The 23604-nt window shown below is 45.8% G+C and overlaps 1 protein-coding gene and 1 long non-coding RNA gene across 5 annotated transcripts in view; one reads left to right on the forward strand and one right to left on the reverse strand.

Annotated features, from left to right (window-relative positions):
* Positions 1-1321: 1321 nt before the first annotated feature.
* Positions 1322-5587, reverse strand: LOC307201211. 2 transcript variants are annotated; one of them, XR_013832652.1, is made up of 2 exons: positions 5254-5587; positions 1322-2127 (listed from the first exon to the last, which is right to left on the reverse strand). It is a non-coding gene; the product is annotated as an uncharacterized lncRNA (long non-coding RNA). The 2 variants fall into 2 exon arrangements; XR_013832653.1 differs by lacking the exon at positions 5254-5587 and adding an exon at positions 4188-4746.
* A 964-nt stretch (positions 5588-6551) lies between these two features.
* Positions 6552-23604, forward strand: part of HDAC5 (histone deacetylase 5) — a 126389-nt gene continuing 109336 nt past the window's right edge. Inside the window, exons 1-2 of one of the 3 annotated variants that reach the window (XM_079949313.1) lie at positions 6552-6838; positions 19119-19338. In XM_079949313.1, the coding sequence (XP_079805439.1) occupies positions 19317-19338 (22 nt within the window). In that variant the 5' untranslated portion in view covers positions 6552-6838; positions 19119-19316. Of the gene's footprint in view, positions 6839-19025; positions 19339-23604 lie in introns of those variants that run through there. The other 2 variants (XM_079949316.1, XM_079949314.1) reach the window with 2 other exon arrangements.

A 23604-nucleotide genomic window follows, 5' to 3' on the forward strand; every position in this document is an offset into this window, starting at 1 on the left:
TGAACAGTCTTCCCATGCTTATTGCGACCAGCTCTGTTATTTCCCCCTCTTCCAGTAGTCCTAAGGAAATGGCAAACGCCTTCGGGTAAGAGGAAGAAGCCAGGTTGTACCTCTGTCTCAACTCTTATGCCTGATCTACACATACAGCATAATGGTGTGTGCAGAATGATCTGCAGGTTGGGGTGGGTGTCACCTTTTCTATGCAGTGGTTCCTTTATAAGAAACTGTAAGGAGGATTGTGGCCAGCCCTTTTCCTGATTGCTGTTGTTTAGTCATTTAGTCGTGTCCGACTCTTCATGACCCCATGGAGCAGAGCACACCAGGCACTCCTGTCTTCCACTTCCTCCCACAGTTTGGTCAGACTCATGTTTGTAGCTTCAAGAACACTGTCCAACCATCTCGTCCTCTGTCGTCCCCTTCTCCTTGTGCCCTCAATCTTTCCAAACATCAGAGTCTTTTCCAGGGAGTCTTTTCTTCTCATGAGGTGGCCAAAGTATTGGAGCCTCAGCTTCACGATCTGTCCTTCCAGTGAGCACTCAGGGCTGATTTCCTTCAGAATGGATAGGTTTTATCTTCTTGCAGTCCATGGGACTCTCAAGAGTCTCCTTCAGCACCATAATTCAAAAGCATCAATTCTTTGGCGATCAGCCGCCTTTATGGTCCAGCTCTTACTTCCATACATCACTACTGGGATGTTACTTTTATTTGCAAGGAATTGTTCACCGTGGGAAACATTAAAAAATGTGAGACATACACACACAGTCTGAAATGGTGCGTCTGCAGCAGATGTAGATGCAGAATTTAATTATTGGAAAGTGATTAAAGAAAGGTTGGGATGTAAAATGCCCTGCAAAACCAAATACAAAAGATCATAGTGGTGTGTCCAGCTGCTGTCACTCAGTGGTGAAAGGATGCTCTCTGTACATAATTGTACATTCTGCGCTTTCTCTCTCTTGTTTTCTGAAATGCAGGAATTGAAAAGGATTTTGTATTTGACAGGAATGCGATCAGAAATTTGAAGGGGCTTCCACAAAGGAAACGAACAGAAACAACAGCGTATCCCAACATTTTATTATTAGTGTTTTGTTGTCGTCCATTTTATCTTCGTTCTGCTTTCTTTTTTCTTCTTTTTAAATTTTTTTAATTAAAGTTTTGATGATACGGAAAGAAAAAATAAAATATATAGACACACCAAAAAACCCCCTGCTATTTACACAAATATCCTTCCCACCCTCGTGACTTCCCCTCACCACAACCCACGGCTTCCCTCCACCACACCTTGGCTTCCATATATTTTAAATTCGGTACAAACATTGCAATCTTTTAGGTTTTAAATTTTAATCTCTTTATAACATCACTTATTAATGCTTTCTTTTCCACTTTACTCCTTTAGTCTAAGCATATCAGCATATTCTTTTTTGAACAGTGTTTATCCATATATTCCTGCCTTCATACATTCAGGTACTGGAGACAGGATCTACCCAAACCCAATTCTACTGTAAAAGAACAAGAAACAGGTATTGACTTAGAGCGGTTGTGGGAATTGCGAGTTTTCAATCTCTACTCCAGACCAATTCATATCGAATTTGGAGGCAAAAAGAGCACTTCAAATGTCAATATAATGTGAATGGTTCCTGTGCGCTTGAATTGCCAGCTTTCTCTGCAATTTGTATGGGAGAAACATTGGGACAGAATTAGGCCTACATCTGTATAGCCTGAAACAGACGACCTGGCCCTTTAAAATGTGTATGTGCACCATTTATGGTTTTCTCCTTGTATATTTTAATTGTTTCTCCATGCAGAACAAGACATATGTGCAAAGGCAGGCGTCTTTTCTACACACCTTTAAAATTATGAGCTCGTATTTTCCTTCTGTCACCTTTGGTACAATTCTTAGTTCACCTTGCACTGCTTCTGCTATGCTATACACTCTTTTTCTTTTTAGTGGTTGACCTCTGTATTTCTTCTTTAACACAATTCTTTTTGCCATTCTCATACCAAACTTGGTTGACGCAGAGCATGCTCACGAGCATGAAAGTAATAGATGACTTTTTAAATGGCCTGGTCCGATGCAGAGTTGAGGAGTGCTAGTCCACTGGTTTTCATGGGCCTTGGGTGTGTTGACCTCTGCATTGGATTGGGGTAGAGAAGAAGGAGGAGGACAACATAATTCAGCTATTATGTAAGTGCCTGCAGAGGGCTTTATAATCTGCAGTTGGTCTCTCTAGTTCTGAACTCTGTCTGATGGGTAACTAGGTGTTTAATTCCCACACTTCACAGCAAGTCTTAACTACATGGAAAATTAAGGCTATTTGCTACCTGTAAAACACACCCATAGGCAAGCCCCTAGGATGATAACTGCTTGCTTTGGGATAGCATTAACACAGGGGTGTGCCTATGCAATTCAAAATTTCTGCCTGAAAATAGGAGTCTTAGGCACTGTACATTTAAAGCAGTATCACACCGCTGTAAACAGCCATGGCTTTCCCAACAAAGAATCCTGAGAACTGTAGTTTGTTGTTAGGTTGTTATAAGACCCTCTATCCCCTTTGCACAGCTAAAATTTCCAGGGTTGTTTAATAATCAACCCCTTTTCTCTGGAAACGGGGAATTGTAACTCTCTGAGGGGAATTAGGGGTGGTCTCCAAACAGTTCTCAGCAAACAACTGAAGTTCCCAGGATTCTTTGGGGGTAAGCCATGGCTTTTTAAAGTGGAATCATACTGCTTTAAAGGTACAGTGCAGATGGGGGGGGCCTAACATTTGGTCACTGTATGTATTCAGTGATTTTTGAATGTGTTTCCAATCATTCATTTGACAAGGAAATACCTTTACTGGTTTATCTGAAGCACAGTATGTTCTAAAGATTATGATTTGCAGGGGGATGCCTTGGCTCAGTAGCTGTTTTTGAAAATTTAGATAATCTTCTGGCCCAAGCTGCTTTACAACTTGTTCCTACGTTAGTTAACTCAAAAGTGCCCTACTTTGGTAAAGTCCTGTTGAACAGTATAGGGCAGTAGCCTTCAAGTTTTAACACACCCAGGCCAGCTTCTTGTACAGTAATCTTTTAAAGCCTGTGCGAGCTATGAAAAGTTATATGTGAGAAACTGGCATACCACTGATAGATTTGCTCCCCACTCCCTCAACTGCTTTGGGTTAGGTCAAGTGGGAGCCTTGGGTTGGGATGTGAAATCCCCAAATTCAAAAAATTGGAGTATCAATTTTAAAACCACATTTTTGGGGGGTGGGTCAGGCAGTGCAATGTGCTTCCCGTTAATGGAATCACAGAACTGTAGAGTTGGAAAGGGTCATCTAGTCCAACAAGGGTCATCTAGTCCAACCCCCTGCATTGCAGGAATCTCTTGCCCAATGTGGGACTCAAACCCATGACCCTGAGATTAAGAGTCTCATGTTCTTCTGACTGAGCATAAATTATGTGTGTGTAATCACAGCCACACACACACACACAATCCAGCAACAATTGATTCCACAACTCTCTTTCCCTTGGCTGTTCCAGCCTATGACTCCAGTGTTGCATTAATACACAATACAGTGATACCTCGGGTTAAGAACTTAATTTGTTCTTAACCTGAAACTGTTCTTAACCCGAAACTGTTCTTAACCTGAGGTACCACTTTAGCTAATGGGGCCTCCTGCTGCTGCTGCGCCGCCACGCAATTTCTGTTCTCATCCTGAAGCAAAGTCCTTAACCCGAGGTACTATTTCTGGGTCTGGGTAACCTGAAGCATCTGTAACCCGAGGTACCACTGTATAACTGCAGGTATCTTTTATGCTCTTGAGCAGCGGTCAGTAACCTTTTTCAATTGTGGGCCGGTCCACTGTCCCTCAGACCATGTAGAAGGCCAGACTATATTTTTTTGGGGGAAATAATGAACGAATTCCTATGCCCCACAACTAACCCAGAGGTGCATTTAAAATAAAAGGACACATTCTACTCATGTTATAACACGCTGATTCCCGGACCGTCCGCGGGCCAGATTGAGGTTGTTGATTGGGCCGCATCCGGCCCACAGGCCTTAGGTTGCCTCCCCTGCTCTTGAGTGTCCAAGTAAGGTTATGAATGTCGCCTGCCTCAAACCCTAGAGAGCTGCTCGACAATGCTGAGGTAGATGGTCCAGTGATCTGATTCAGTATACAGCAGCTTCCAATGTTCCTACTTTCTGGTACCTGTTCCTGATAAATCACTGTCTCTGCATTTTGCCTTTTGAGAACGTCTTGGTAAAATTACGTTAAGCTATCGGTGGTCAACTTGCCATTCTTCATAACTTGTCTCCCTCCTTAGGACTTCTGGGCGTAAATTTGTGCATTGTCATTAAGGCCCTGAAGCACCTTTCATCTCTTAAACTAGTTGCTGGGTGTATTTTGAATGGGTGGTCCAACACTATACAACCACTGTCCCCCCCCCCCACATTGTATTTTTTAACTTTAAAGAACAAACACACTCTTTGCGATGGAAGTCAAGCTATGTGTGATAATGGCGGGCTGGTGTTGGCATTTGCCATCCTTGTGCAAAGGCTAGAAAAAAACCAGTTATGCCAGCCATGGGCCTGGGAACTGCCTGGCATTTTAAAATTCCAGAAATGCTACAGTGTTGACATACAGGTATTCTTCCTCCTTCAAATTTATAGACTGTTTCATGGCATAAGGTGCATTGAAGTGGTATACACAGTAAAAACAGAATAAAACACTGAAACACATGTTCTAAGAACAGTAAAATAAGTGTAGTAGAGGGAAGTGTGGGGCAGATAGGGCTTGTCGACCTGAGAAGGTAGCTCATCTCTAACCCTAAACCTTTGCTGCTTTGCGGGATTGTTTTGGGAGAAGATAAGACTAAGGAGTAAACCCTACACAGATCCCTAATATGGTTGGATGGAGCCTTGTATGCCTCCATCTGGCAAAAGTCTTGCTCTGCTTTCCTTTGGACCGCATCAGCAAGCCAAGAGGCAGGGGGGTATGGTTTTCTGGGCAGCCCAGGACCTCCATACACGCCACCTAGGCTTGCACCCCAGGAAAGTCACTTTGGTGCTACTAACGCAGAGGTGCACTCCATTGTCTCTTGAGACAGACAGATGCCAACAACTCCTTAGCATGTTCTTCTCCCAAAACAATCCCGCAAAGCAGCAAAGGTTTAGAACCAGAGTTTTCCTACTCCTATATGGGCTCCCTTCCCAGGTTGATGAGCCCCACTTGCCCCTCACTCCCCTTTACACTATGTGCAGATTGTTGGACCCACTATTGGTCTTGAAGGCTAAATCCGCCAGAACCTGCCTTCGCATGCAGGGGAAGTCCTTTCCTTCAACAGAGGGTTGAAGCCGTTCTCGGGGTGTAGTGGCTGTCGCATGCTGACAGCTTCTAGAAGTCACAGGGGAAAGCCGAGTGTTGGATGGGGACCAAAGGTGGAGAAACTACTCCGGAAATAGCACAATGTGTCCCCCACCAGAGGTACTACCTCTCCCATAGTACATTAGTATTATCAGTGCTTTTTTTTCCCAGGGGATACTCAAGGGTACGAAGTACTGGTGCTTTTCTTACTAGAAGAAAAGTACCACCATCATCATTATTACCTTATTTTTCTGTGTGTAGGATGATGTTTTGGCTTTTAAAATTTATTCAAAAATTTGGGGTCGTCTTATACACAGACAGGGGTTCGGGCTCTGGTGTGGGTGGCCTAGGCTCTGGTTCGGGCTCTGACTCTCGAAATACAGCAACCTAAACTCTGGCTGACCACCCACAACAGAATCTCAAAGTTGTTCTGTTTGATGTTTAAAATATTGATTTATTAATTTTGGGTTCAAAAAAATAGGGGGTGTCTTATATAGTCAAACCTTGGTTCCCGAACACCTCCATTTTGGAACGTTTCAGCTCCCGAACACCGAAAACTTGGAACTAACTGCTCCAGTTTTCAAACAATTTTCAGAAGCTGAACAGCTTCTGAGCTGCGTTTTTCATTCCCCCCCCCCACTGACTTTGCAGCCAGCCCATTGATCCTCGGTTTTCTAACCTTTCAGAAGCCAAACGGTCTTCTGGAACGGATTAAGTTTGAAAACCGAGGTTCCTCTGTATACGGAAAATATATGGTGGTATTATTATTATTAATTATGTTTTGTGCCCTCTTGGCTTGGCGCCCTAAATCTGGCACTGCCTCAGGTGCCCAATATAACCCGCCTGCTCTCAAATGCTGCGGAATGGCTCCACCAGCTGCGGCGCCTCAGGCGGCAAAATGTCTTGGGCCGGTCCTGCAGCATGTCCTGCGTTTCATGTGTTGAAACTGCCGGAAGGCACGCTTATGATGGTCCCCACGCAGCAGAAGGAGGCTGCTGGGGGGTGGGGGGGAAGCAGCTCTTCTTTTCCCTGTCTTGTTCCTGCGGGCCCTTTAACACCAAGCAGGACTGAGCCGCTCCGCCCTCCCTTCCCTCCCTCCGCTGGGCCTTGCCCCTCGCGGACTTAAGCAAGCGAGGGAGAGCAAAGGCTATTTATAGAGCGGTGGGCCCGTCACGTGACGGCGAATGACGTCACCGAATGTTGTTGTTAGTGTTTGGCGGCGGCGGCGGCGGCGCACAGGGCGAGCGAAGCCAGCTGCAAAGATGGAGGAGAAGAGGAAAAGGAGGAGGTGGCTGTGGTTATGAAGGGCTGCAGTGGCCGGGACAGCCGGTTCTAGTTTCCCTTGGAAGGGTGGCGGGGTGGGAAAGAGAAAAGAGACATCCATCCCAGGGCAGGCTGGGCCCGGTAATTGCAGCTTTCCATCCTGCAGGAACATCTGCAAGGAAAAGCAGCAGTAGCAGCAGCAGCAGCGCGCCATTTTCCTGATCTTCTTGCAGGTAAAAGGGAAGGACCAGCAAGCAGCATGAGCATGGAGGGGCTCCTCCCGGCGCCTTTCCTTCCTCCCTCCCTCCGCCCGGGGGGGGGGGCCCTGCGGGTTTTGCAAGGTCTGGGGAGCTGCAGTGGGGAGCCAGGCGGGAGAAGCTGTGGGGCGCTGCAAGCCTGGCTGAACGAGGCGCTTCTGGGACGGTGTGGGGCTACGGCTGAGGGTCTTCCTCTCGCCCCGCTGAAGTTGGGACAGAGAGGAAAGTGCCTCAGCTAGACGGGGGGCTGATGCGTGGGGTGCTTGTATGTGTGTGTGTGTGTGTGTGTGGGATTGCGGGTGGCTAGCGGATCTTGGGCAAGGGAGCCATGAGAAATGTGTGTGGCACCCGGTCCAGGGTGGAGTTGGGGTGTTTTCCTCGGCAAGCCACTCCCGTTCCCTCTTGCTCTGTCATTGAAAAGTATGAATGTGTGTGTGTGTCTTTGTATCTACGTGGGGGGTACAGTTATAAGCCTGCAACGATCGCAGACTTTTCAACCCTGTGTGGGATCTTTCAGCAATCTCCTTTTTTGTTTTTAATGTTGGAGGGTGGCCTTTCAGATGGAGGATCTGGGAGACAAGAGGGTGAAGTCTGAGGATGCAGGGCGCAGATTAATCTTGTGTGTCATTATTCACACACATACACGTGCCAAAAATAAATCAAATGGTGCATTTTCCCAGTGTCTTGGTGCCAGGAGTGCTGAGTTGAATAATATATTGGGGGTCTCAGGTAAGCCCCGTCCTACATAATCAATTACACACACCATTTGAATGACAATGCCCATCAACTCTTTTTTTTGGGGGGGTCCCCTCAAATATTTTTATTGGCCCCTAGGAGTTGGCTCCTATGCTTCTTGGTGGGGTTCTTTTCCTGTTTCCAGAGCCCCTTTCCTCCTGTAGATGTGTGTGTGTTATTCTGTGCCCTAAACTGCCTTGTGAAGCTTAAGTTTGGTTGCCAAAGCAACAGCAAGCAAGATTTTAAAATTAAATTAAATCAACCCACCGACCCATATTATGGCTTGATATACCAATTTAGTTAGATAACCATCCCTTGCTCTGTTTGAGGATGGGGTGGGTTCTCCGGCGGTGCCAGGTCTCTGACATTTGTGGCAGTAGCAAGGACTTGGTGATGTGGAGATCGAGTGTGCAAAGAAATTTTTTTTATTGATGTAATTCTGCTTGTGAATAACCTAGAATTATTAAACTTGGTTTTGTGTGTGTGTGTGTGTGAGAGAGAGAGAGAGAGAGAGAGAGAGGACATGTGTGAGATTTTGTTAAAGAACAAATAAACAAACCCTTCATCGTAGTATTTGCTATTTTAACAATGAATCCTTACTTGACATCACCTTGCCAAAGCTTCTATAGAGCATGGGATACGGGCTCTGGTTGCAGCTGCAGCATGCTTGTACATTGTCAGTCAGTGAGACTTGATGAATGGGGAGCAGATAACTTCCAGAAGGGGTGCTGTGTTTTGTTGGTTGCAGCAAATGCAGTAGTGTCTTGTGGCACCAAACAGACCTATTAGAATTCGATGGACTAGAGTGCATTTGATCAGATGTGGGAAGTGTTAAACTCACTTAGCAGGCGTGTATACGTTTGTGTGTGCAGTGCATGAGAAGGGAGAGGAAGAATGGGCCCAAATGGCCGTGAAACGCAAAAAGTTTGGTCTGTGAAAATACCATGCACAGCTTAAGATAAGCGTTTCTAGCAGCAATAATTGGTGATAACAGATTCAGAGTGCAGATAGCGAAGCTAGTTTCCAGAAGTTCTGCCTGCCTCTTAAGTGAAATGGAAATAATATATCTGACAGGGAGACTCTGATACTGGAGGGTGCAAGCAAAGTTGTGGGGTGGCAAAGGAGTACCTCAGCCTGAAGCAGCATCTGTAGATCTGGGGGAGCTAAAAGAGTGCAGGGCTCTGCAATTAGTTTCTTTTCCAAAAAATGTTATTATGCCCTTCTAGCCAGATTTTAAGGGTTTTTTTGCAGGCTGGATATTAGATTATTGTAATGGGCAAGCTGTTGCATGACTTGCATGCATGACTTGTCCTTAGTCCACTATGCAACTGGACTTTCCTTAACCTTTAAAAAGTGACATTTGCTAGCTTTCAATCACATGGTCTTCGTGTCCATGTGACGAAAAAGTTCTACAAACCACTTTGCACATTGCTTTCTGAACTCGTATTTAATGCCATGCCTTGGTCCAGTTATAGTTTCCCACTGTGCCTGTTCAGCTGCTTTCTAATACTTAAGATTCTGGGGGGGAAGCGGAGCATGGGAGAATTTATGCTGAGAAGGAACAAGCAGGAACTTGATCCCTGAGGCCAAACTCCTGCTTAGCCTTTTGCCATGTTATTCTTTCAGGTATAGGACTGTTTTGTTTGGACTGGAGCTGACAGACATGAGTTGCCTGCAGAATGTAATAGAGGGATGCATGTGACTCGCCTCAGCTCCGCATAGCTCTTGCCTTTTGCGTCTGAAACACTTGCTTGGAATCTGGGTTTAGTGGTTGAGTTATAGACCCTGCCTTGCAAAATGTGCCTCGGCAAAATTTTCACCCCGTTCAAACTGATGAGAGATCCTCTTGGGTTTGTGGGTCTTTTTGGCCTTCTCGTATCCTCTTTCATGAGCCATCTGGAGTTCCATCCTTCGCAGGAACCTTGCTCTCTCTGTCTGTGGCATTCAATGGTTTGGGCTATGTGAGTGCCTCTGCTGCAAATTGGTATGTCTAGTTTGCCCTGCATTCTGTGTGTTGTGCAGTTGTGAAGAGAGTAAGCAGTTGGGCAGGAAATACCTGGTTCACCGTGAACCCTCTGGGTAACCTTAGGCAAATCAATATTTTTCAACCTCAGTGGCTCTCTCCCCCCCCCCCCCCCCCGGCCAGCCCGACCATCTGTAATATGTGGAAAACAATACTGACTGTTACAAAGCTGTTGAACAGGATTACTAAGATAATGTGTGAAGTGCTTTGAGCCTTCAACAAGATGTGCACTTGTTATTTTCCATGCCTGTGGTCCAGTAGCCCTTTGGTTCTAGCTGCCTGTTCAAATATCAAAATCTTGCTTTTAATTGCCTTCTCAACACTCCAGAAGAACAAATGCTCAACTCTTTTACTTGCAGAGATTAGGATGAAAATTGCCCCAAACTAAAACTCTGGGTGAAATACCTTTTTGCCTCCAGAGCTGTGTACATTTCTCAGGGGGAGAGATGACCTCTGACCTCCCTTCCACAATCTGGATTTGGTATATGACTTGACAGGCTCAGTTGGTAGCAGGAGATGTTTCTGCTGCCCTTCCTATACTCCAGTGAAGGGTAATTCCCACAATCTTGGCACCTAACCGCAGAAACATCTCCACCATCTGGAGGTGCATGCCTGGGGATCATTGGATCTGCACTGTTTTCACACACTAATACCACATCCTGTAGAATTCTAATAATTATATTTTATCTGCACAATCGGGAATAATTTCTGGAACCAAAATGCTTTTTCTGTGCAGCCTGAGCAGGAGCCAGGAGCCATTAAGGAAAAGAGGTTGGAATAGGCCAATATATATGTGGACTGTCCTTGGATCAAGCGACTTTTCTTCTTTTAAGTTCTCAAAGCTCTTAACCTAACTCAAGGTTGTAATCTGAACTAGCTGGATGTTAAACTGAGAATCAATCACAGTCAGTCCAACATTTGGAAAATAAGACATTGGAACTGTCTTGCCCCAAACGGCGACTAGACATTAATAATAATAATAATAATAATAATAATAATAATAATAACAACTTTATTTATATCCCACCCTCCCCAGCTGAAGCCAGGCTCAGAGTGGCTAACAACATTAAAATGATATAACATTCTAAAATCATTTCATTATAAAATCAATTCAAATCAGATTAATGGCAACCATTGGGCTAGAGTTCTGTGGGGATTGCCAGAGGAGGGGGTCAGGCTGTGCCCTGGCCAAAGGCCTGGTGGAACAGCTCTGTCTTGCAGGCCCTGCAGAAAGATGTCAAGTCCCGCAGGGCCCTAGTCTCTTGTGACAGAGCGTTCCACCAGATCGGAGCCACAGCCGATAAAGCCCTGGCTCTAGTTGAGGCCAGCCTAACCTCTCTGTAGCCCGGGACCTCCAAGATGTTTTTGTTTGAAGACCGTAAGGTCCTCTGTGGGACATACCAGGAGAGGCGGTCCCGTAGGTACGAGGGTCCTAGGCCGTATAGGCTTTAAAGGTTAAAACATTCTGTTTTGGCAGCTGTAACCTCGGCTTAAGGAGCCGTTTGGCACCTAGCTTATATATTGTGAGTTTCTAACACTGCTCCTGCATGGTCCATGTCTGAGCTATGGGCATTTCCCAAATTATCTGCTTTGCCAGGGTCTCCCTCCTCCATTTCTTTTATTCTGATACTTGGGTGAAGAGTGGGGTAAATACTTTTGTATAACTCGTACCACACTACTAACTAAATGTTAAATCCATCCAGTTTTGCCATCCAAGCTGGTGCGGCTTTTTCGATCTACTTGCTGCCTAGACTCAAACTTCCAGTTCTTAGTTCACTCAGTGCATTGTTAAAGAACCCCTGTACTCCAAGGCCCAGAGAAACAGCTTGGAGCAAAAGCCGTTTGAAGAAAGGTGAGGGGTATGCACAAGGATTCAGAAAAGCTGAAAATAAAAGACCTCACTCAATTCTTCCTGCCCCAAGACTGAAGGCTCACTTCAACAAGGACAGTAATGCAGGCTGCATTCAAGATGGCCCCACCCTCAAAAGGGGACCTTCCTCAGAGAAAGAAAATGGTAACAATATCTTAAGAGAAGAGTTGGCAGCAGAGCAAGAAGCCATAATGGAGCTGATTAAAAATAATTGGAAAGAACTAATGCTTCCAGTGGAAACTAAACTGATGGAACGTAAAATGAGGTTTGACTCTTTAACAGAAACGACCGCAGTAACGAAAGAATTAAACACAATCTGTGACAAAAAGATCAAACAATTACAAATGTAGATGTAGATATAGATATGCATAACAAGCTTGAAAAGACAGAAAATCGAAATAGAATTAATTTTGCACCTGGCTATTGGCCACTTGTGACCAAGTGAAGATGCCAGAGTGCCAGGATAACGCCTGACGTCTCCACCATCTCTGGAGGTGTGCATGCCTGGGGATCATTGGATCTGTTTTTGCACACTTAACAACACATCCTTTACAATTATATCAGTTATACAGTGGTGCCTCGCAAGACGAAAAGAATCTGTTCCGCGAGTCTCTTAGTCTAGCGGTTTTTTTGTCTTGCGAAGCAAGCCCATTGACGGCTTAGCGGATTAGCGCTATTAGCGGTTTAGTGGCTTTTAGCGGCTTAGCGGATAAGCGGATAAGCGGCTTAGCGGCTTAGAAAATGGGGGGGGGAGGGGGGGAAACCCGCAGGAACTCGCAAGACGTATTCGTCTTGCGAAGCAAGCCCATAGGAAATTCGTTTTGCGAAGCACCTCCAAAATGGAAAACTCTTTTGTCTAGCGAGTTTTCCGTCTTGCGAGGCATTCGTCTTGCGGGGCACCACTGTATTAGTGCTCACTGAAAGGACAGATCGTGAAGCTGAGACTCCAATACTTTGGCCACCTCATGAGAAGCGAAGACTCCCTGGAAAAGACCCTGATGTTGGGAAAGAGTGAGGGCACAAGGAGAAGGGGACGGCAGAGGACGAGATGTTCTCGAAGATGTTCTGGACAGTGTTCTCGAAGCTACCAGCATGAGTTTGACCAAACTGCGGGAGGCAGTGGAAGACAGGAGTGCCTGGCGTACTCTGGTCCATGGGGTCACGAAGCGTCGGACACGACTAAATGACTAAACAACAACGACATTTTATCTGCACAATCAGAATGAATTTCAGGAACCAAGAAAGTCGTATTGAAAAATATGACATTTGAGCTGTCTAGTGCCAAAATGGCAACTAGACATTCCGTTTTGGCGACTGTAACCCTGGTTTAAGGAGTCATTTGGCACCTAGCTTATATATCTTGAGTTTCTAACACTGCTGTAATCAAGTGGTGTAGAAATATTTTTAAATATACAGATACAGTGGTGCCCCGCAAGACGAACGCCTCGCAAGATGGAAAACCCGCTAGACGAAAGGGTTTTCCGTTTTGGAGGCGCTTCGCAAAACGAATTTCCCTATGGGCTTGCTTCGCAAGACGAAAATGTCTTGTGAGTTCCTGCGGGGTTTTTTCCCTTCCCCCCCTTTTCCTAAGCCGCTAAGCCGCTTATCAGCTGATCCGCTAAAAGCCGCTAAACCGCTAATAGCGCTAATCCGCTAAGCTGTCAATGGGCTTGCTTCGCAAGACGAAAAAACCGCTATACGAAGAGCCTCACGGAACGGATTAATTTCGTCTTGCGAGGCACCACTGTAAATGGAGTCATGAAAGGATTAGGTTTGTGTCTTTGACATTGGGCTGAACCTTCAGAGACGCTTGACAGTGGCAAGAATCTTGTTGCTTTCTTAGGACCACCAAAGCCAAGTGCCACCATAGGGGTGATCTCCTGCCTTTTTCCTGCCTTGCCCTTGCCTGTTCAATAGATGTTGTGGTCACTGGCGAGCATTTGTGGCCCATGTTGCTTGGTGTGTGTTCTGCCAAGCACGTATTGGCAGATCAGACCAATAGCATTGCTTCTGAAGCTGGTTACTTTAACACAATTAAATACAGAGCAGTAGTAACCAGGAATACCCTCACCAAGGAAACCTGGCACCATCTCAATGCTTTTTGCTTATAGTTTAAAAAGTTCCCAACAACCTGCCAGCCCTGATTGAATAGGGGTCATAGGATGCAATTTCTGCTACTCCCAGCAGAGAGAAAGCTCAGATCAGATTCCGAGCCCTTGGTCCCAACTTCATTCAGATAAGTGAATAGACAACTGAGGCATAAATCTCCACTGCTCTCACCAGGACGAGCATGGGTCAGAGCTGAATTGTGAAACTCTTAATTCCCTATGGCAGAAGAAACAACTGCTGTATTCTCTTCGGCTAAATTAATGTCATTAGGCTGCTGCTAAAGAGGACCTCAGGGATGAGCTACATGTTCCATTTTTAATGGTAGCCTGGCAGTTCTTTTTTTCCCAATGAAAAGTTTTGTGGAGCAAAGGGAGCTGACTTATATCAAGTCAGGCTATTTTCCCATGTAGCTCAGTATTGTCTAGTACAGGGTTTCCCAAACTTGGGTCGCCAGCTGTTTTGAGACTACAACTCTCATCATTCCTAGCTAGCAGGACCTGTGGTCAGGGATGATGGGAATTGTAGTCCAAAAACAGTTGGAGACCCAAGTTTGGAAAACACTGGTCTTCTCGCACTTGCTTTCCAGGATCTTGGGCACTTGCTACTTGGAGATGACAGGGATTGAACCTGTGGACCTTCTGTATTCAAGCCAGGTGCTCTGACTTGTTGTCCCTCTCTGCTTTGGGAAGGGCTGATTGAGAAGACCATGAACCATTTGAGGGAGGGAGAGACTCGACTTCTTCCTCACCTATCCTTTCCCCCACTGAATAGACCCTTCCTCCTGCTTCTCTGCTCTCAGGGCCAAACCATTCAGCACATGGAAGATCTCTCATGTCACATCTGATTTGGCCCTCAATCACTCTCTCCTAAAGTGGTTTTTCATTAAAGGAAAACAGAAAGACCATCTGTCTTCTGTTGCATGCATTTGTGTTATAGAGAGGGAAACGGCACTCAAGTGTGGGGAGAGTTATCCACCTCTCACCCCTTTACTTCTCCACTGTTTAGCCCAGAAGGTGCGCATCCTGCCAGATTTGTAGTAATGGCTTAACATAATATTCTGTTGGAAATGTATGAGGTTTGCTTGGGTGTAGAGGCTTCAGGGATGTGAAGAGCTGCTTCCCCATACTGCAATATTTCTTAAATCCTTTTTGTTTACAAAGTGCCCTTGGTTGCATTTTCACACATGCAAGGATTATTAGAACTCGGGGTCACTTTGGATTTCCAGTATAATTTGGTCTTGGCATGATGTGGAATTTCCCCAGCTTCCAGGTCCAAGAGGGAATCCATTAGACACCTATCACTGTGAGAAACCAACGTTGCCCTTTGCAGGCTCTGGTCACCCCTCAAAAAGGACATTGTAGAGCTGGAGAAGTTTAGAAAAGGAAAACCAAATGATCATGGGATGGAGTGACTCCCTTTAAGAGGAAAGATTGCAGTGTTTGGGACTTTATAGTTTTGTGAGAAGGCAAGGAAGAGGTGACATCAGATCAAGGAGAAAAGTTTTTCTTGTTCTCTTACATCACTAAAACTTGTGGAAATCCAGTAAAGCTGAATCTCAGAGGCAGAATTGGTCAACAACTTAAAAGTAAAGGGACCCCTGATCATTAGGTCCAGTTGTGGCCGACTCTGGGGTTGTGGCACTCATCTCGCTTTATTGGCCGAGGGAGCCGGCTTACAGCTTCCGGGTCATGTGGCCAGCATGACTAAGCCGCTTCTGGCGAACCAGAGCAGCGCACGGAAATGCTGTTTACCCTCCCGCTGGAGCGGTACCTATTTATCTACTTGCACTTTGAAGTGCTTTCGAACTGCTAGGTTGGCAGGAGCAGGGACCGAGCAACGGGAGCTCACCCTGTCGTGGGGATTTGAACCGCCAACCTTCTGATCGGCAAGTCCTAGGCTCTGTAGTTTAACCCACAGTGCCACCCGCGTCCCTGGTATAGTTTTAAAAGAGCATTAGACATATTCATAGAGGACAAGACCACCAGTGATTACTAGCCACAGTGACTACATTCTACCTTCACTGTTCTACCTCCAGTTGCTTGGAATTTCAGGTGGGCAGAGGGCTATTGGACTCATGTCTGGCTTGCAGGCTTCCGCTGGGCAGGTTATTGACCTACCAGATCAACAGTGTGTCCCTCCCTGTTCTGTTTCCATTCCCATATTCATACACACTGCCATCTCCCTCATTCTTAACAAGAAGCCAAAGCCTGCCATTGACCCTCCTGTCTAATATTTTTATTTAGCATTTTTTGCTGAAGATCTCCATGCTAAGGTGATCAATGCCAGGGCTGCTCAGCTTTGGAGTGAAGTTGTGGGTTCATATGCTGGAGTGCTTCTCTGTTTTAAAAACTTTCTGTGGACCTAGAAAACAACTAGTAGCATGTTGGAGAGGAAGATAAATTAGAATAACACTCCTTGACATGCTGGTTTTCTGTGCTGAGGAGTACAGTGGTACCTCGGGTCACAAACGCTTCAGGTTACATACGCTTCAGGTTACAGACTCTGCTAACCCAGAAATAGTGCTTCAGGTTAAGAACTTTGCTTCAGGATAAGAACAGAAGTCATGCTCCGGCGGCGCGGCAGCAGTAGGAGGCCCCATTAGCTAAAGTGGTGCTTCAGGTTAAGAACAGTTTCAGGTTAAGTACGGACCTCCGGAACAAATTAAGTACTTAACCCGAGGTACACTGTATTTAATCAGGCAAGAGACTTTCTACGTTCTGAATTAGTGAAGCCCAGAGTTGGACTTGTCATCTCCAAGGGAGAACTGGAGTTGGGTCTTCCTCCTCTCTTTCAGGGTCGCTCAAGGTTTAATTCTTAGCCCCTATTTATTTTCTCTACATGGGTTGTGAAGGCACCAGAAATCAATCTCCTCTCTCGAGTAAATTTTAACTATCATCCTTGGAAATCCCTTGGAGGGATCATTAGGAGGATAACTCTCCATTAATTGAAGGAGGTGTGGCAGCTGGCAGAGCAAGGAGTAGGATGACGATTGGGTGGAAAAGACACATATAATTGGAATCCCTCATATGACTGGTAGACTGTTCAAATGCACTCACATGGGATCACACCACAGAGATGAGGTTATTATTGCGCAAGGACGCCAAGTATGGGAATATGGGGGTGAGGACATTAAAGCTAGAAAGAAGACTCTTACTGAATTATTTTTCCAAGGAGATTTAGTACATTTATTGTATTTGTTGATATGCCTTTGACGTGAATTTGGCTCTGGCTTGTTTTATATTTTGATATACATGCTATGTTTTGTTACATTAGTTTTCATTCTGATATTTTGTGCCTTCTGTTAGCTACCTTGGGTTTCCCTTGGGAAGGAAAAGCAGGGTATAAGCGATGAAACGAAATGAGACCAGGTGAAATCATCCAGTCATATGGCTTTCAGTACCTCCATCATCATGGATGAGGAAACTGACCCTCCAGATGATGCAGGAGAACTCCTGCCATCATCCTTGACAATTGGCCAGGCTGGATGGGGATGATGGGAATTGCAGTTCAGTAATGTCTAGAGCAGGTGGGGCGCGGGTGGCGCTGTGGGTAAAAGCCTCAGCACCTAGGGCTTGCCGATTGAAAGGTCGGCGGTTCGAATCCCCCGGCGGGGTGCGCTCCCGCTGCTCGGTCCCAGTGCCTGCCAACCTAGCAGTTCGAAAGCACCCCTGGGTGCAAGTAGATAAATAGGGACCGCTTACTAGCGGGAAGGTAAACGGCATTTCCGTGTGTGGCTCTGGCTCGCCAGAGCAGCGATGTCACGCTGGCCACGTGACCCGGAAGTGTCTCCGGACAGCGCTGGCCCGTACGGGCAGGGGTACCTTTACCTTTACTTTAATGTCTAGAGCAGGGGTCAGCAAGCTTTTTCAGCAGGGGGCTGGACCACTGTTCCTCAGACCTTGTGGGAGGCTGGACTATATTTTTGGGGCGGGAAATGAAAAAATTCCTATGCCCCACAAATAACCCAGAGATGCATTTTAAATAAAAGGACACATTCTACTCATGTATAAACATTGATTCCTGGACCGGATTTAGAAGGCGATTGGGCTGGATCTGGCCTCTGGGCCTTAGTTTGCCCACCCCTGGCCTAGAGCAGCCTTTCTCAACCTGTGGGTGCCCAGATGTTGTTGAACTACAACTCCCATCACCCCTAGCTAGCAAGGCCAGAGCTCAGGGATGATGGGAGTTGTAGTCCAACAACATTTGGGAACCCACAGGTTGAGAATCACTGGTCTAGAGGGCCACAGGTTCTCCATCCTTGACACAGATGTTGATGATAGCAAGCCACATATCCCTGACTTTTTGTCCTTCACCCAGTCCTGCACCTCCGCCTTCCTGATATTTCTTTTTCCTCATGTTCTTGGGCTTTACATGTCCATGTGTTTTATTTATGGCAACAAATAGTCTTTACATACTGACTACTGTGTTGACGAACTATTAATCTTCCCTCCCTCTTTTCAGTTACTGTACATCCTCAGTTACTGTACATTTGTCAAGGTGCAAAGTTTTCGGAGTTTGATCTTTAAATTCTCTCCTTTTGGGGGTGTGTGTGTGCTGCCCCCATATTCACTCTGTTGCCATTTCACTGACTAACCCTATGCAGCACTGCAGAATCCTCCCCTTGTACAGTGGTGCCCCGCAAGACAAATGCCTCGCAAGACGAAAAGCCCGCTAGACGAAAGGGTTTTCCGTTTTTCGAGGTGCTTCGCAAGACGAATTTCCCTATGGGCTTGCTTCGCAAGACGAAAACGTCTTGCGAGTCTTGCGATTTTTTTCGCTTTTTTCTCCCTTTTCCTAAGCCGCTAATAGCCGCTTAGCCGCTAATAGCGCTAATCCGCTAAGCCGCTAATAGGGTTGCTTCTCAAGACGAAAAAACTGCAAGACGAAGAGACTCACGGAACGGATTCTTTTCATCTTGCGAGGCACCACTGTACCTTGACTTCTGCATCCTCACCCTCTAGCTTTAATTTTGCCAAGCTTCCGACCTGTTGGGCAAGGCAAGGCGACAATAATTATCCACGTTCTGGAAAATGGTTGATGGTAGAGCTGTAAGCTGCAGATGGATTCATTGATTGCCCTAGGGAGTGGCCTCAACTGATTAGTGAGTTCATGACAGAGAGTTTAGGCATATGCAGAGCAGATAGCCTGGAGATTACAAAGTTCACAAGTGCAGCATGTGATCAAAGTGTTAATGAACTCATGGTCTCTTGGACAATTCAAGTATGATGTTTCCTCATACTGTATGGTGGTTCCCATGGCAGGTGTAAAAAGAGGGACACTGACTGTGGCATTGGGGGTCCACAGCAGAACAGCTTGGAGTGGGGTAGCACCAACTTTATCTCCCAGCGCTTCTCTGCCTAAACACAATGCTGATTGGAACAGAAATTGGCTATGTCATAGTAGGCCGATTCTATAGGCTGCTCATAATGCTAAATGGCTTGGTCTTGGCCAGCCATCTCTTGTTACTTGGCCACCTTCTCTTCTTACTGACGTGTGGTGTTCTTTGCTTTTTGCCCTAGGGTTCCCTAGACGGATTTGCCCATTTGCCACAAGAGATGTCCCAGCAGTGTTGGCAGGACGGCATCTGACCAGCTCCGCCGTCAGCCCCCACCCCCTACGTGAGCGCTCTCCTGTAGGCCTAGCTCAGCTCTCTAAAACAGCTGTTTCCTCCTCTTTCCTGACCTTTCGTCGAGGAGCCACTTACCAACGCAGACAACATGAACTCCAAGAATGAGTCAGGTAGGCAAGGCAAGGGGTTATGGGAGGAGTGGGGCAGTGGTGGTGCTGCTGTTGCCTTCATAGCTTTTTGGGGGGAATATGGAATTTGCCTGCTGGGATTTTGCAACTGTGCTTAGAGTGAATGTTAAAGACATGGGGTGCCTCCAGTGCCAGTATTTAGGGCTTCTTCGCTGTATGACACCCTCACGTTTGAAATAAATGGAGCACTTTGGCCTACTGTACCCTGCTCTTCTGCCAAAAATGCTCCTGCAGCAGCTTACAAGAAGAGGAGAGAAAGCAAACTCAGGCACCAAATTCCTGATCTTGCAAGGTTTGAAATGAGGTGGAAACAGACTTCCCACAATTCAGACATGGATGTTGACCCAGGCCGCTGAGAAATCATCTGGTGACCCAACATTCCTGGAAATGGGAGAAAACCTCAGCCGTATGTGCTACTTTGTCCCGCTACAAACTCCCTATCTGCATATGCTCAATCTTGGTTCTGTTTCTTAAGAAGGGCTTCTGCACCCGTCTTTTTATGCAGTGGTATTCATCAGCAGCATGCTTTGCTGACATTGTGCTGTCTGCCTTTCCACTGCAGTGAGGAGTAGCTACTGCAGTTCCTCTCTGCTTTGTCCCCAGGCTCTGAATAGTGGTTGTCCAATAATCCTGCGCAATAAGCAGGGGTGGGTGCAATGATATGGAAGGCAGAAAGGCTACTCTGTTCAACTATTTCTGATCTGGAGGACAGAAAGTTAGGCTTGCAGAGTTCTATCTGGTTGTGGCAGCCCACTGGGGCAACTGCCATTCTGCCACTGCGAACTTCATTCTTAGCATAAGAGAGAGCCAGTGTGGTGTAGTGGTTAAAAGCAGTAGTCTCGTAATCTGGGGAACCGGGTTCGCGTCTCCGCTCCTCCACATGCAGCTGCTGGGTGACCTTGGGCTAGTCACACTTCTCTAAAGTCTCTCAGCCCCACTCACCTCACAGAGTGTTTGTTGTGGGGGAGGAAGGGAAAGGAGAATGTTAGCCGCTTTGAGACTCCTTCTGGTAGTGATAAAGCGGGATATCAAATCCAAACTCTTCTTCAAATCCAAACTCTTCTAAGGCAACAGCCAAATATGGTGGGTGTCCTGTTCTTGCAAAATATGTTGTGCAACCGATATTCTACTTGGTGACTAGCTTGTGTGTCTCTTCTAGGAGTAATTGTAACAGCAATCCCTTGCTGGTCAAGTATGTATCAAGCAGCAATAGGGGCATAACTGGTCATAAACTACTGGGAAGCTGCTTGTGCGAATGCTCCTTCAGTGATTCTAGATGGCGGTGGAATGTTGGGAAGAGAGAATGTTGGAGAAAGAATGCTATGAACCGACTAAAATCTTGTCTTGTCCCAGAGGAAACACTACTACAGTGGTACCTTGGTTCTAAAACTTAATCTGTTCCGGAAGTCCATTCCAAAACCAAAGCGTTCCAAAACCAAGGCACACTTTCCCATAGAAAGTAATGCAAAATGGATTAATCTGTTCCAGACTTTAAAAAACAACCCCTAAAACAGTAATTTAACATGAGTTTTACTATCTAATGAGACCATTGATCCATAAAATGAAAACAAGAATCAATGTACGGTACTATAAAATAAATAAGACAGTATTGTAGATGATAAAAATTGAAATTATTATTTTTTCTTACCTGCACTCATTGTTTGGATGGGGGGCTTTTATCCATTTTATCCATTTCCGCAGTCACACAGTCAATCAGTATCTGAACTGGGTTCCACACGGTCATAAAAACAAATGAACCGAAAAACCATCAAAAACAAAAACGCAAAATAAATAGCAAAAACTTATCCGTTCTGGAAGTCCGTTTGTCTTCCGAAATATTCAAAAACCAAGGTGCAGCTTCTAATTGGTGCAGGCGCCCCAGAAACAATAGCCACATTGGATGTTTGGCTTCCGAAAAACGTTCGAAAACCAGGACACTTGCTTCCGGGTTTTCGGTGTTTGGGAACCAAGGCATTTGAGAACCAAGGTACCACTGTACAACGTATAATGCATGCATTATCTATGTATCTGGAGCAGCCCCTGCCAGTGGACACTTGCATAACGTTATAGTAACAAATTTAAACCTGTGATGCCATGCACATCATGATATAATGCAGTACACATACATGCACATAGTTGTCTTCGCCTCTCAGCTCCTTGCAAAGATGAGCAAAAGTGCCTCTTTCCCTGGGAGCTTCTGTTATTAGAAACACTGATATTTTGCCTTTCTGCTAAAAACATAGCGCTCAAGGTGACTTACAACATCTTAAAAACAAGTTGAACACCACAACAAAATTGTAAGAGACAGTGCAGCAGTTAAATTAAATCACCAGGCAGCCATACAGAGTTAGCCTCTTTAGGTTCATCTGTTTTGCATTTTGGTGTCTGAACAACAACAACAAAAATTAAATAAAATTTCCTAAGTGCACATTAGCCGGTTGACTCTGAACTGCTTGCAACTAGCCATGAAGGAGCATTTAGGATTGTGCTGGAAAACTTGCTGAAACTATCTGTGCACTGTGACAGTGCCGTTGAACTTCCCTGTGCTGAGGATGAATAGAGAAGAGTTTGAAAATGAAACGGCAAGCATCAAAATGCAGCCGTATTTAGAATACTGTATACAGTTCCGGTCTAATTAATTTTGAAAAGGATTAGAGTGGCACATTCATGATTGGCTCATTCATCAAGGTCCTGTAGTCATAATAGCTAAACGGATCCTTCATATTCAGAGGGATGTGCATGCCTCTGACAAAGTTTCTCTTGGGAGGGGAAACTGCTTTTTCCCTCCTCATGCCTGCTTTGTTCAACTTCCTACAAACAGCTGACCAGTCATTTACTGGAAACAAAATGGTTTTATCCAACAAGGCAGATCTTAAGCTCTTGAACGACGAGTCCACCCATCATGGAGCAAATGCATTTATAGCCATGATGGAGCAGAGGCATTTATAGCCAGCAGAGAATAGAGCCTAACTGTCTGTCTGGTCTGCCCAGCTTCAGGGACCCATGTAGACAGGCTGCCAGACCCAAATGCAGAAGCAATTTCAACAATCAAGGCAATTGTGAATACGGTAGGAAGTTAGGAGAACTCCCAGTAAAAGGCAAGACATTGGTCAAATTCGCAGTATCATTGGACATGTTCATAAGCTAGATTTTCTGGTTTATCATGCTGTTATGAGCAACAAGCAACATGCTTGTGCCCCTGACCAACTGTTCCTGCTTCTCTCCTCCCCTGACACGAATGAGATGAGCAAACCAGGGAGCTTTGGCTTCCCGTTAACTTCTGAACCAAGGATTTTGTTGTTCTGTTGCTTCCCAATAAGCTGCAATCTTCAAAGTAAACTGAAGCCATGGTTTGTTGTTAGCATGCTAGAGAGCAACAAACCATAATTCTTGGTTTGGACATAATGGGTAGCCAAGGCTTCCAAGTTTATCTCACGTGCACCAGGGGAAGAGTGGTCAGTTGGCACACACTACTACACTTGCTTGCTCCTGATAAACCGCAAAAAGCCAGGAAGTCTGACTCATCATTATGTGAGAATTGCTTTTGCAGTTACTTTTATAATACAGTGGACGCTCAGGTTGCGAACGTGATCCGTGCGGGATGCATGTTCGCAACCCACAGCATTTGCGCGTCTGTGCACTCGCGGGTTGCGATTCGGCGCTTCAGTGCATGCGCAAAGTGCGATTTAGCGCTTCTGCACATGAGCGACCACCGAAACCTGGAAGTAACCCGTTCTGGTACTTCCAGGTTTCGGCGGTTCGCAACCCGAAAAAAACGCAACCTGAAGCGTCTGTAACCCGAGGTATAATGGTAGACTAATCCCAGCTGATCTTGTAAATCAAGGGAGAACTGGATCTAGATCAGGGTTTTCCAAACTTGGGTCTCAAGCTGGTTTGGGACTACAACTCCCATCATCCCCAGCTAGCAGGACCAGTGTCAGGGATGATGGGAATTGTAGTCCCAAACTAGCTTAAGACCCAAGTTTGGGAAACCCTGATGTAGATGGTGGGCAGAATCCCAAAATCTACCACCCCTGCATGCCAGCTTGGACAAGTGGGCAGGACCTGTAGGTCACCTGATGTAATAATGATGTTGGGTGAATGATACCTGCCAAAGTTTAGAAGAGGTTGCTCTAATGGCTGATCAGCTGATTGGCAGTTAAATCAGCCTCCTTTGAATACATGCTTTCAGCGCCCACTGGGAATGTGCCTTCGAAGATGCTTGCTCTGGAGACGAAGAAACTCTGT

This window comes from Podarcis cretensis (assembly GCF_951804945.1).
Source record: "Podarcis cretensis genome assembly, chromosome: 13".
In the NCBI taxonomy this organism is placed as follows: Eukaryota; Metazoa; Chordata; class Lepidosauria; order Squamata; family Lacertidae; genus Podarcis; species Podarcis cretensis.